This window comes from Pogona vitticeps, chromosome 2 (genome assembly GCF_051106095.1).
Source record: "Pogona vitticeps strain Pit_001003342236 chromosome 2, PviZW2.1, whole genome shotgun sequence".
Lineage (NCBI taxonomy): Eukaryota > Metazoa > Chordata > Lepidosauria > Squamata > Agamidae > Pogona > Pogona vitticeps.
Window position 1 is genome coordinate 112,851,316 of NC_135784.1, and position 13,417 is coordinate 112,864,732.

Below are 13,417 nucleotides of genomic sequence, written 5' to 3' on the forward strand. Positions count from 1 at the left end.
ATCTTTTTGGAGTGGTAATTTGTAACCTGAACTATCGAGCTTGAACTACTGTATCTCTGGAGGCAAAAATACCGAAGCTGAGATTGTCCGATTTTGGGCAGATCGTGAGAAGGCAGGATTCTTTGGGGAAGACAATAATGCTGGGAAAGGTGGAAGGCAGCAAGAAAAGAGGAAGACCAAATATAAGATGGACTGACTCCCTAAAGGAAGTCACAGGGTTGAGTTTACAAGAGCTGAGCAGGGCTGGGGAGGAGAGGGCATTTTGGAGATCGCTCATTCATAGGGTCCTATGAGTCGGAGGCGACTTGATGGCACATAACAACAATTTGTAACCTGGTTTCTCAAGGCATCTTGCCCATGTCTTTAAATATATTTCTTTTTTGTGTTCTTTCTCCTTGCAGGAGACGGCCATCCAGCCAAATGGAAACCCTCCAGAGCCCTTGGTCCCAGTCAACTGTGCAGCAGAAATGAGGAAGCGAAGCCCCTCCCTTGTCCCAGCCAACAAAGGGAATGTGCTCCAGAAGGCCAAGGTGAAGGCCCCGCTTGGTTGACAAATGCTCGTACTGCAGTCCCTCCGTCCATGTTGCCTACTCCTCAAAGGTTCAGGCTAATGTAAAAACATCTAAATAATTTTATTGAGCTCTTGTTTGAACTAAAAGAGAGGAGGACAGGGGATTCCAGGAATATCTGTTTTTTCACTAAGATTCTTGCCCACATTGATGCTGAGTGAGAAAATAATAAGCATGATGACAGAATTTGCCAGTGGCTCAGAAACCAGAACCAGTATAAATAGGTCCTGGTAATCAGGGGTGTGTTGCATGCTAGACAACATCCTGTCTTTCAGTGCAGATCCTAATTGTTCAGATCTTGCACCACAGTCAAAACAACATTCCAGGTCTCCAACAGCAAACCCAATCCTTTCTCAAGTATTTCTAAATTCTGTGCAGTCCTATATATTGCAAGAAGCATAGCTGTGTCTTTCCTACCTGTGTGTCCTTCAGATCTGTTAAATTACAACTCTCATCATGGCTGGTCAAGGTGCCTACCTAGCTTTCTGACACATCTGGAGGGGGCATGACTGCCAAAACCTTGAACGCAGTAGATGAGACGGAGCACATGCGCTTCGTAATGCTTTGCATGTGGGTTTCCTGGCATTAAATGTCACATCTTTTCTTCTCACAAACATTTTAAAAATTCAGAAAGCAAAGATGAGCCATTTTTGTGGAAAGATATGGAGATTTTTCCTGTACATGATCCAAAACTAATGTAAAAAACAAAATTTACCAAGTCAGTATAAAAGTAGTCCTTTTATAGAGTTTCACTGGGTTTTCCCTTCTAAGAAGCTTCATTTAGTACCATAAAGGAGAATGTGTGGCCATACATAATCTTGTTTAGACCACAACACCATTGCCCCCAGTCAGCATAGCCAATTATGAGGATTATGGGAGTTGCAGTCCAGGAATCTCTGGACTCCCACTTGTTCCCCACCCTAATCCAGTCCCAAAAAACCTGCATGGATTCAGGACTCATGCCCCTCAGCATGCCTCATGGGCTTCGTGCCATCCACTCTGCAAAGTAGCAGTTCTCAGAGCTGTTGCCTTTCCTTCTTTCTAGGAGTGGGAAATGAAGAAGACATAAAGGGTCAGTAGGCCGCCATCCCTGAGGAGATCTCCTCTCAAGCATCGAGACACATTTGGGAAAGGCTACAGCAATGCAAGCGCCTTTCATCCCTCAAGGAAACTGCGGAAGGATTTTGAGGAACTTGGTGCCCTTCAACAGGGAGAGCACCCGCCCTCCAGGGAGTGAAGGATTAACCAACAGACAGGCTGTTGAGAATGGGTCTGGGTAACTGGGGAGGGAGGGAGCTTGGGAAAAGCCGGGTGGGGGAAGGGAAGTCCTTTCAAGGATTTTGTTTTCTTAAGTGTGTTCTCAGAATATTTTTTCTCTGAATGGCCTAAGAGGGGTACCTCATATAGGCCTGGCATGCCAGCTATCTCGATGGATCCATTTTGCTCCTGGTGATGATGCAACAGGAAAGTGGATGTTCTGGTCTGGTGGGGAGGTGACGGTGATGGTGACATGGTTCAGGAGAGCCTCATTTGGTCAAGCCAGGCAATGATCTTGGGCAAGTCACCTTCTTAACTTCCTTGTTGCCTTTCCCCTCCCATCAGAAGGCAGGTGAGCATCCATCACCTCCAGGAAACGAGGCATGACACAGAAGTGCCTTGCAATCCGTCCTCTGGAAGGATGCTCTTTACAGCCTGTCTCACGATCCCGATCTGGGCAGCTGCCGATAACTTAGCCCACAGGCAGGGCAACAACAGAAAGCCAGAGAGAGAAAAGTCATTGACAACCCAGCCTTTTATTTTAAATCTCAGGACGGCCAGTACTGACATGTGCTAAGAATACTTTTGTCAACCTTCATAGTCTTTCTCAGGCTACTAAGTAACATTTTACATGTGAAAAATAGAATCAATAGCTACAGAAGGGCACAGGGAGTGTTCCTTTCTCCATTCATCCATCCATCCATCCAAGGTCAGTCTTTTCAGTTCTCCTGCCTTACCTTTGTTGCAATCCATTTCCCTACTCATCCTTGCTCTTTTTGCTAAACAGCAGAGCTGGGATTCCCACTCGTAGTGATGGGAGAGAAAGAGGCATGAACAAAAGGACAAAGGCAGCAGGAGAAATGACTGCTGCAAAACATTTCCCAGCATCTGAGCTATTTTTTTAAAAGGGACTGTCTCTTTAGTCATCAAGGCTGCTGAAAGCTTTTTTCCTCTGTAAATCAGCCATTGGAAGATGCTGTCTGCACTCTCAAAACCACAAAGATGTGATACTGCCATTTCTATTAAAAAGAAAGCATATTTTTCTTTAGTAGAGAGTAGGTGGGTGAGGTCATTTTGGAAGCCGTGGTGTCCACCTGCCTTCATGTGCATAAGGTCTCTCATCCATTTCAGGCCTGCTTCAATAGTGGAAGATGATAATCTGAGCAAGGCCCGAGGAGCAGACGCTTGTAGTTCTTCACTGCTGTGCCATTCCAGCAGACCAGAAACTGGAGCGACCTAGTTTTTTTTTTTCACAGGGGGTGGTGGGCGAGATGCTCGTCTCTGTCAGGATACATACTGTGGCATACTTTTTGTTATTTAAGAACTGTCTGCACTTTACGATCTGCATCTTCTCCCCCTGCTTTTCCTCCCAATAAAAAAAAACCCTTTATACAGACCTGTCCGTTGATCTTCTCTTGTTTTGGCTTCTGACTTCTAAAGCAAGTTTGGATTGCAAACAGGCACCTGAGTTTTTTCTGGCATACATCTGTGCATACATGGCCATCTTTTAGGGTTTGGTGGGAGAGTGACTGTGAATATGTATGCAGCTACATTGGTTGAAAGAAGATGCTTAATGCTTATTCTTGGAGGTAAGGGGGGGTAACCCTTTCAGATCAGGACAGAATTTCAGGAATTCTGGTGGGTAAGGACATTCAAGTGTTGGGCAAAGCTTAGAACCAAATGGGTGGAAACAAAATGCCAATATATTTTAATTTAAGACTTTTTCAGCCAGTAGCTAAGCCTTCAAAGACACATTTGGAAGGGGAAAGCAGTAGTATGGGAAGCCACCTAATGATGGAGCCATGGGAAATGTATGTGGTCATCTGGGGAAAGCTAGAGGATCACTAAGGACCCCAGGTGTGTGGGATTCAGCTCCAAAGGCTGAAGCTTCACACCCATTTTAGAGCTTATAATTATTAAAACATGGAAAAAAGGAGAGGAAATCAACCCCCAAGAGCAATTTCTTTTTTATGGGCCAAGTTCTTCACAGAATCATGATCCTTCCTGCACAGTAGCCATTATCTCTAGTTGCTTGGATAGCTAAAGGAGAAGCTTCACACACTGTCTGTAGAGAAACCAGCCTCTTAAATCTTGTTTTAGGCATTAAGCACTAATTTCAAGAGAACTGGCTTCGGGTATCAAGATGGTAGGTTGCTCTGAAATAATGCAGCCCTGCAAGCAACTGTGTTTGCAAACAAGTGCAGGATTAGGGTATCAGGTTATAGAATTGAACACCCGAGACTTCCCTAAGAGTCCTACAAAACTTAATAGACCTCCAGGAAGAAAATCAGAAGCTTGTGTTCTTCACAGCTGGTATTATCCCAATAAAGGGTTAATTCCAGAATGAAATTTTACACTTTATGTAACTTTTTTCTTTTCATGGTGAATATATTTTAAATTGTTTTCCCCAACAAGATTGATAGGCTGACTTTCAAAAAAATCTCTGGTTTTCCTTCTTTTTTAATTCTACAAAAACACTCAAAGCTGCAAGTGAATTGCTTCTTACAAAATCTGTATTTACATGACTAAGTACAATGATAAAAAATGAATTAATGCAACTTTGTCTAAGATGAAATGCTTCAGGATTCTTTAAGTTAAAGACTATTGGTTAACAAGATATAATCAAATTACTGAACTTAACAAATCCAAAGTACAAGCAAACATAATCACATCAACCAAAATTTAGAGAATGCATTCTTCCCACCACCATCATCCTAACAGTCTGTCCCTAGCAGATGTACTCCCTCCTGTTACTAACACTCCCAGACAGTTATTTATAGTTCTTATCAGTTCTTGTCAACCATCAGCTAACTTTGCTATGCTTGCAAATTACATGCGTAAGTATCTGCTCAATATCTCATCTTATAAAAGTTTCCATTAGCCTTGCTAAGACAGCAGACCCAACCTATTTCTAACAAAGCCGGCAAGTAGCCCTCTAAGCAGATGACAGGCTTTGATTAATCTAACTTTGCACCTGTAAAGTGTTGTCTCTGTTAAATTAATACAGGAGTACACAACCCACTTAATAAATAGTATCTACTGGCCTACAAGTACATTACATACAGTAATTTTAAATAGTAAGAACGACATGTTGCCATCCCAATACCAAAATATAACATATACATTGTTTATGATCCTGACAAGATGATTTGCAGCACTGTACCACCCACCTAGATCTTGGTACTGGGCACTGAGTGTGGATTGACCCTAGTATGCCAGCCAACAGCTCCTACTCCCATGGCACAGTGGGCCACAAAACTGTCCGTACATTGCAGGAATGAATAGGGAAGGGTGTAATGCCAGCAGCTTTAGTTAATAAATAGTATCTCTTCATAAAGATGCAGGGCAGGAACTGCCCAAACCAGAAAATTGAGCAAAAGAAAAATATTTCAGAACAGCGGTCACATTTTCAGACAATATTATTGGTTATCTACCAGAAAATGGGTCTGCTGTTTGTGTTTTACAGGTTGTGCCAGTAAAAGCAATAGATTGTTGGCAAATCTAGAGCCAGTGCAATGGAACCATACAGGAAACCTTCAAAGAGAGGTTCCTAATCTGGGTGTGCTTCTGGATCTAGCCCTTTTGATGGAGAAAAGAGACCTTGGCTCTGGCCAGGTCTGCCTTTTTTCATTTTAGGCAGAATGTGTACTTGAGACCCTGCCAAGGTAGGAAGTCCCTGTTAACACTAGTTCATATATTGGTAGTCTCGAGGCTTGACTATTGCAATGCTCTCTATATGGGACTGCCCTTGAAGGCAGCATGGAAGCGGCAGCAAGTACAAAATGTGGCAGCCAGGCTAATTTCGGGAACTTCAAGATACAATTGTATTTCCCCAGACCTGGCTCACATGCATTAGCTGTCAGTTTGCTTCCATGCCAAATTCAAGGTACTGTACTAGTGATGACTTATAACAGTTTGGGGGCTCCATACCTATCAGAGCACATCTCCCCAAGATCAGCTTCCTATGCCACTTGCACCTCGGAGCACTGATGCTGTGGGTGGCCACGCTGAGGGAGGTCAGGAAGTCTACAACTAAGAACCAGGTCTTCTTAGTGGTGGTCACCTCCTTCTTGAATCCTTTACCTGTGGAGGTTCACTAAGCCTCTTCCCTCCTAATATTCAGGAAGTACATTAAAACTTTGCTTTTCAGGGAGGCATTTCAGAATATCCTCCCCTCATAATTGCTGGTCACTTAGTCTTATTTTGACTAAATAAATATGTTTTAGCCCAAGCCACTACTTCTTATAATAATGCTGCTGACAGTAACTAGTCTAGAATAAGGAGGTAACAAATATTGACAGATTTCTGATCCTCTTTGAAAAGGGTGTGTCAGCTCATCAAAATGCCTCACAGAAAAAACTGCCAGGTGGTATAAGATTGTTTTATAACTCAACAAGAACAAAAAGGCCAATATTTTGTGTTGTTGTTTACTTAGCAGTGTCATTAGCAACATGCACTGAAATTCTTGTAATCTAACAACAGGATAATTGGAGAAGGGCTAACAACCCTATCTTCAAAAAAGGCAACAAGGAGGAACCAGGTTACTACAGACAAGTCAGAATAACATCAGTCCCAGGGAAAATTCTGGAGTACTCACTCTGCAAGCACCTTGAAAACAATGCAGTAATAACTAGCAGCCAACATGGATTTGTCAACAACAAATCCTGCCAGACTAATCTTACCTCATTTTTGATTGGTTAACCTCCCTGGTAGATGGTGGGAATGCTGTAGATATACTGTATCTTGACTTCAGCAAAGCCTTTGACAAAGTGCCCCGTGGTATTCTGATTAGTAAACTAACACTAGGTGTGGGCTGGATAGAAAGTTGGTTACAGAATCGTACTCAGAGAGTGCTTATCAATGGCTCCTTCTCAAAGTGGGAGCAGGGAAGAAGTGGGGTACCACAAGGGCTCTTCAACATTTTTATTAACAACTTGGATGAGGGGGTGCAGGGAATACTTATCAAATCTGCAGATAACAAAAAGTTGAGTGGAATAGCAAATACTGTACCTTGGAAGACAGGAACAAAATTCAAAAAGATCTTGATAAGCTTGTGCATTGGGTTGAAAACAAAAGAATAAAATTTAACAGGAATAAGCGCAAAGTTCTACACCTGGGGGGGAACCAAACACACAATTACAAGATAGCGAATACTTGGTTCAGTAATACTACAAGCAAGAAGGATCTTGGATTTGTTGTAAATCAAAAGCTGAATATAAGCCAACAGTATGATGTGGCTACAAAAAAGGCAAATGCTAATTTTGGATGAATTAAAAGAAGTATATTCTCCCAATCCCACAAGGTACCAGTCCCCCTCTATTCAGCACTAGTTAGGGCTCATATCGAGTACTGTATCCAGTTCTGGACTCTGCACTTTATGAATGATACCAACAAACGGGTAAGTTCAGAGGAGGGCAACAAGGATGATCAGGGGTCTGGAAACCAAGTGTAGTGTTCACCATTATTATGTAGTAGTCATGCATATTCATGTTGCAGGCTAATGTTGCTAAGAGGCGGAGCCGAGAGATATGTAATAAAGAGTCAGAGAGGGAGTCAGTGAGTCAGAGTGAGAGAGAGTGGAGAGATAGAGAGTGGTATTTGGGAGATCTGAGGTGTGATTAGAGTGAAGAGTGAATAAGAACTGTTATGACAAATAGAAGTTGAGACTGATAATAATAGAAGTTACCTATGATTAATAATCAAACATCTGTAATCAATAAACATTCTTTTTAAAAGACAGTGAAGTTTAGACCTTCATCTTCATCCTTCCATCATTAAAGTTGATTTAGTGATCAACTGGTGGCAGCAGGTAGAAAGGAGTACTGTATTTGCCTTCATGTGCTCTGCGTTTGGAGAGTCAGGCAGGGGCATGAGGGGTGAACGCCACAATTGGTGTCCAGCGGTGGGATACGAAGAAATCCAGTCAAGCCTAAGTTTAAAGAGAATTTTTCTTGAATTTTTTCAAGAATTTTTTCTTGAATTTTTCTTTTAGACAGCAGTCTGTAGTAAAGAAGTTTGGTTCCTCACTAGAGCTTTTGGGAAAAGCTTAGTGGTGGGGGCTTCTGAATCCAGATCTGGGGGGTCTAAGATAGGGAATGACTCAGAGAGATAATTCCTGTGTATTTACCTCAAGATTTGAAGACCCAGTGGGCTAGCTTAAGGTTCAAGGCTCTAAGAATTTAGAGAGCGCTTGTGGAAAAAGCAGAAGCCAGGGGTCAGAGCAGATTTGAGGGAATAGAAGAAAAAACCTTTGCTTGAAATAGAAATCATTTCAGTGACTGGAAATGAAGAAAGACAGGTCCATTATAAAATCAGTATAAATACACCCGAGAATAAGTAACTCAGATAAATATGCCTCCCAAAGGAACTAAAAGACCAGCAATTGTGAAAACGGAGTCTCAAGAGTCGCAAAGTTTAATACCTCAGGAAATAGAGGGAAATGGGGACCCTTTAACTCCAGGAGAGCAGTTTGAGACTGAGCAAAATACTTCAGAAAGACCAGGTGTCCTAAGATCCCTATATTTTCAAAAATGGAAATTACAACAGTAATTTAAATTGAAAGAATTCACGATCAAAGAAAGAACCAGGAAATTAGAAAGGAGAGGAAAAGCTGAGCAAGAGGCCAGGCAAATGGCATTTGAGCAGGAAAAAAGACAAATGGAGTTGGAGTTAAAACAAATGGAATTTCAAATAGAAATGAAAAGATTAGCATGGCCTAGTTCTCAGACCCAAATGAAATCTGAGGTAAATTTTATCAAGCAGTATTAGGACGACAATAAGAAGCCTTTTAATAAAAAATTACCTCTGCAAAACAACAGGAAAAGAAGGCCAGGGTAGTACTTCACCTGCATTGCCCCAGCCTAGTTCTCAGAACCAAATGAATCTTGAGGAAAAGTTTAATGGATCTCCTCAGGATGAGAGAAGGAATTATGGATGCTGCAAATGCGGCGAGCCTGGTCATTTACAATTCAATTATACAAAAAATAAACCTTAAAATATTTAGAATAATGGCCAGATCAAGAAAGTATACTGCTTGGGAACTGTGGAGGCCTCTGAGGGAAACTGTGGCCAAGGTTCTGTCTCCATGGCAACCACAGCAACTGAGCAAGAAGACATTCCTGTAGCCCCTACAGTCCAGTGTTTTTATATCAAAAATGACAATACTCTTCTCAAAAACACTGGTGAATAGATATTAGTGGGAGGAAAGAAATGCATTGCTATAAGGGACACAGAGTCTCAAATTTCTATAGTACATTCTGATTTGATAGCCCAGGATGACATAATTCCAGGCAGAACTATGACCCTAAAAGGAATTGGGAAAGAATCTGTAGTGCTGAAAGTGGCAGAGGTTCAGATAAACTACGGGAGTTGGTCTGGAAAGTGGCAGGTGGCAGTTTCAGATGAAATGCCAGCTGCTTTTCTAATCAGATGGGACTTAACAGAGCATGTCAAGAGTGCTTTTGTACTTACACACTCAAAGGGGGGGGGCAAACATCACCCATTGCAGCAGAATTGGATACAGCAGCAGAGGAAGACCAGGAGAGAGTCCCTTGAATAACCAGATTAATAGTGGTGCTGAAGCTGATTCCATGCTTCTGAAGAATCCCAATAAAAATTATTTTGCCCAGGAGCAGAAGGAGATTAGCCGGGGGGGGGGGGTTTGCTTTGAAGCAGCCAGAACGTCCACTGTATTGTCTCCCGAATGCCCTGAGAGATTTTGTATGTATAAAGACCTTTTGTATAAGGAAACTTTAGCCACCCCATACAGAGGAAAAGGAGAACCCCAAAAGCAATTAGTGGTCCCAAGTAAATAAAGGGAGAAAATCATAAATCAAGCTCACAGTAGTTTCTTTGGGGCACACATGGGGATCGCATGAACCAAAAGAAGGGTTGCCCAGAACTTCTTTTGGCCAGGTATGGGTAAACAGATTACTTATTATTGCAGAACTTGTGATGTATGTCAGAGACGGTGGACAGAGCAGGACACGACTAAAGCCAAATTATGTCCTTTGCCAGTCATCTCTACCCCATTCCAAAGGCTGAGAATCAATCTGGTGGGCCCTTTGCCTAAAGCCACCAGGAGGGGGAATAAGTACATTCTGACCATTATGGATTTTGCCACTAGATATCCTGGGACAATTTCATTATGTAACATGGAAACGGACATGGTGGCACATGCCTTAATAAATTACATGAGCCGATTGGGATTTCCTAGTGAATTAGTCAGTGATTTGGGAACTAGCTTCACCTCCAGACTGATAAAGAGGTTATGGAAGGCTTGTGGAATAATCCAGATCAACTCTACACCATATCATCCCAAAACTAATGGACTAATTGAAAATTTTAATGGCACATTAGTGCACATGATTAAGGCCAATTAGCAGAGAACCCAAATTATTGGGACTGCAAAATGCAACCCCTATTATATGCCTATAGGAGCATTCCGCAGGAAAGCACTGGATTCAATCCTTTCGAGTTGTTGCTAGGACGGGAGGTGCGCGGATCGTTAGATTTGCTTCGCATGAACTGGGAAGACCATAGTGAAAATGACCCAGAGTCAGTAATTGACTATGTGAACAGGTTGCAAAAAACCCTGCAAAGGTCTCTGGAGATAGCCAGAAAGAACCTAAAGGCTGACCAGACCAAGCAGAAGACCTGGTATGACAGGAAAGCCCAGGAAATAATTTTTGAGCCAGAAGATGAAGTTCTTTTACTTAGGCCAGTCAAGGGTCACAAGCTACAATTAGCTTGGGAGGGTTCCCTATAAAGTAGTTTCAAAAATGAACACTGTCAATTATGTAATTCAGAAAGAGGAAGATGTAAGCCCTGATGCCTTAAAGAGGGACACATCGGGAGGAGGAGAGGGAACTGCCTACCCTTTCCCCAGCTGAGAAAGTGAAGCCCCGAGCCAGACTTAAAGTAGGCTTCACTATAAAATGACCAGCAGACGACATCCAGTGGACAACTGAGTGGCCGATGACCGCCAGTTGATGGAAAAGGTTGCGGAAGAAGAAGCCAGTGATCAACAGAGAGATTCCTGTGTGCCAGCAAACATGTGTCCAGCTGAAGGAGATGATAACAACCGGACCAGTCCACGGTGCCCCTTATTACAACAGGAAGGTGAAAGACTTCGACTTTGCAAGGGAGACTCAGATCATGCCTCAAAGCCCACAACATTGTCACGGATGTGCTTTCCAGGAGGCTAAGTGAATGATGCAAGGACTTTTAAAATAAACTGAAATGGACTATGATTTACAGGTTAATTATTTATGTACAAATTTCCTGATTGTGATATTTCTGTAAGGTTGGTAATGTTAAATATAAATTAATAATTGTCACTGATAAGGTAAAGTATATTACTGAATAATAGTGAAATGTTTAGTGTATAAGGTATAGTAATTGTTATATTAAATGTGGTATTGCCTATAGAATTGTGTGGTATGGTAAGTAAAGTTTAATGCAATTGTGCCTGTTTGTTTAGGAGAAAAAACGTGTTTCCCCTCCCAAACAAACATATTTAAGGGGGGGGGGGTTATGTAGCATTCACCTTTATTATGTAGTAGTCATGCATATTCATGTTGCAGACTAATGTTGCTAAGAGGCGAAGCCAAGAGATATGTAATCAAGAGTCAGAGTCAGAGAGAGTGGAGAGACAGAGTGTGGTATTTGGGAGATCTGAGGTGTGATTAGAGTGAAGAGTGAATAAGAACTATTATGACAGGTTGAGATCGCTGATAATAGAAATTACCTATGATTAATAATCAAACATCTGTAATCAATAAAGAAGTTTTATCTAAAAGACAATGAAATTTGGACCTTCATCTTCATCCTTCCATCATTAAAGATGATTTAGTGATCAACTGGTGGCAGCGGGTAAAAAGAAGTATTTGCCTTTGTGTGCTCTGTGTTTGGAGAGTCAGGCAGGGGCACGAAGGGTGAACACCACACCAAGCTGCATGAGGAAAGACTGAAAGAACTGGACATGTTTAGCCTTGAGAAAAGAAGACCAATGGGAGATCTGAAAGCACTTTTCAAATACTAGACAGTCATACAGAGGAGAGGCAGGATCTGTTCTCAATCATCCCAGAATGCAGCCACTTTTAATGTAATAGCGGGCTCAAGCTACAGGAAGCCAGATTTAAACTGTATATCAGGAAACTGTTCTTACTGTAACTGTTAGAGCAGTCTGACAATGGAACCGATTACTTCAGGAGGTGGTGAGTACTCCAACATTGGAGGCATTCGAGAGAAAATTGGATAACCATTTGTCAGATCTGTTTTAATCTGGACTCCTGTGTTGATCAGGGGGTTAGACCCAATGGGTTTTAGGCCCCCTCCAACTCAACTGTTCTACAATTCTGTGATCCATCTGGGGGAAACTTCCAAAATGTTTAATTCTCAGCTGTGAAATAAGTAAAAAATAAACATTCTAGTCCAGAAATAAATGGTCTCACTTGGGATGCAGCTCGAGCTGCATCAGCACAAGCCATTTTAAGCTCTTACAGCTGTAGCCCTGCTGACACACAGATGGGGGGGGGGAGTTTGTAATGTGTATATTTCAAGAGTTAAATACTATATGCTCAAACCAGAGGGATGACCCAATTCTGAGTTAATAGCCAGTCACTTCCGCCTAAAAGGACAGCGCTCATTGTCTCTGCTTCTTTCATCCTAACAAGGTATAATGTTGTGCATGTTTTCATTTTGAATTTTTTTTCCTGAGAATTAGATGAAAGGCTCCTCAGGAAGAAGGCACTTTGCATCTATTGTGTTTTTTCTCAATGGATTTTTCAGGTAAGATGAAAAATGAAAGGGTCAGAAACAATAAGGTTGTGGAAGAGTGCTAGATTAGACAGACTTTACACAGTCCTTATCTTTAGGGTGAAAAACAGCAGTCATTCATGAGCCAAAACAAAAAACCATTGAGAGAAGGGACCTCAGCTCCTGCCCAAGCTATCTCAAGGACTGTGTCTCTCTTTATGAGTCTGCCTGGGTGTTAAAATCATCAGGAGAGGCCTTCCTCCACAGTCACAGGTGCACTTGGTGGGGACACAGGAGAGGGCCTTCTCTGTCACTACCCCCAGAGTGTGGAACTTCCTCCCACAGGAGGCCAGACTGGCCCCATCTTTGCTGTCCTTCTGCAAGCAGTCAAGCCTTCCCATAATGGCCAGCTGCATGCGTGGGTTTTTTAAGTGAAGCGTTGTGGCAGTTCGTGTCATTCTGTCAACTCCTGCGATGTCACTGAAACCAGTTGTATTGGCTCTTGCCTTTCCATTGGACTATTTCAGTGACGTGGAGAGGAGGGATTTGCTGCTTGGGTAACAGCCTATCCTCCATATTATTTTACCCAGGCTTCGTGCCCTGGAGAGGACACTCCAGCTTTGCATACAGCGTCAAAACACTAGACGCTGTTCCAAGTACTCCATACAGAGCACGTTACCATAGTCTCTCGAGACTGAAGGATGCCTATGAGATGAGAGATGTTGTGCCTTGTTGATTTGCCTGTTTTTTGTGTTGATTCTGTTTGCCGTTTTTTTTTTGTTGTTTCAATATTTGTGTACTTACTGTCCTTACTATTTACACATTGTCTTTTA

General features: G+C 42.2%; 1 protein-coding gene across 2 annotated transcripts in view; it reads left to right on the forward strand.

The window, feature by feature from the left end:
• The window catches only part of AFAP1L1 (actin filament associated protein 1 like 1), a 91,069-nt gene extending 87,847 nt beyond the window's left edge, over positions 1-3,222 (forward strand). For both annotated transcript variants that reach the window (XM_020780459.3, XM_020780457.3), the window contains exons 18-19: positions 402-530; positions 1,615-3,222. In XM_020780459.3, the coding sequence (XP_020636118.2) occupies positions 402-530; positions 1,615-1,638 (153 nt within the window). In that variant the 3' untranslated portion in view covers positions 1,639-3,222. The remainder of the gene's footprint in view (positions 1-401; positions 531-1,614) is intronic.
• Positions 3,223-13,417: the final 10,195 nt, after the last annotated feature.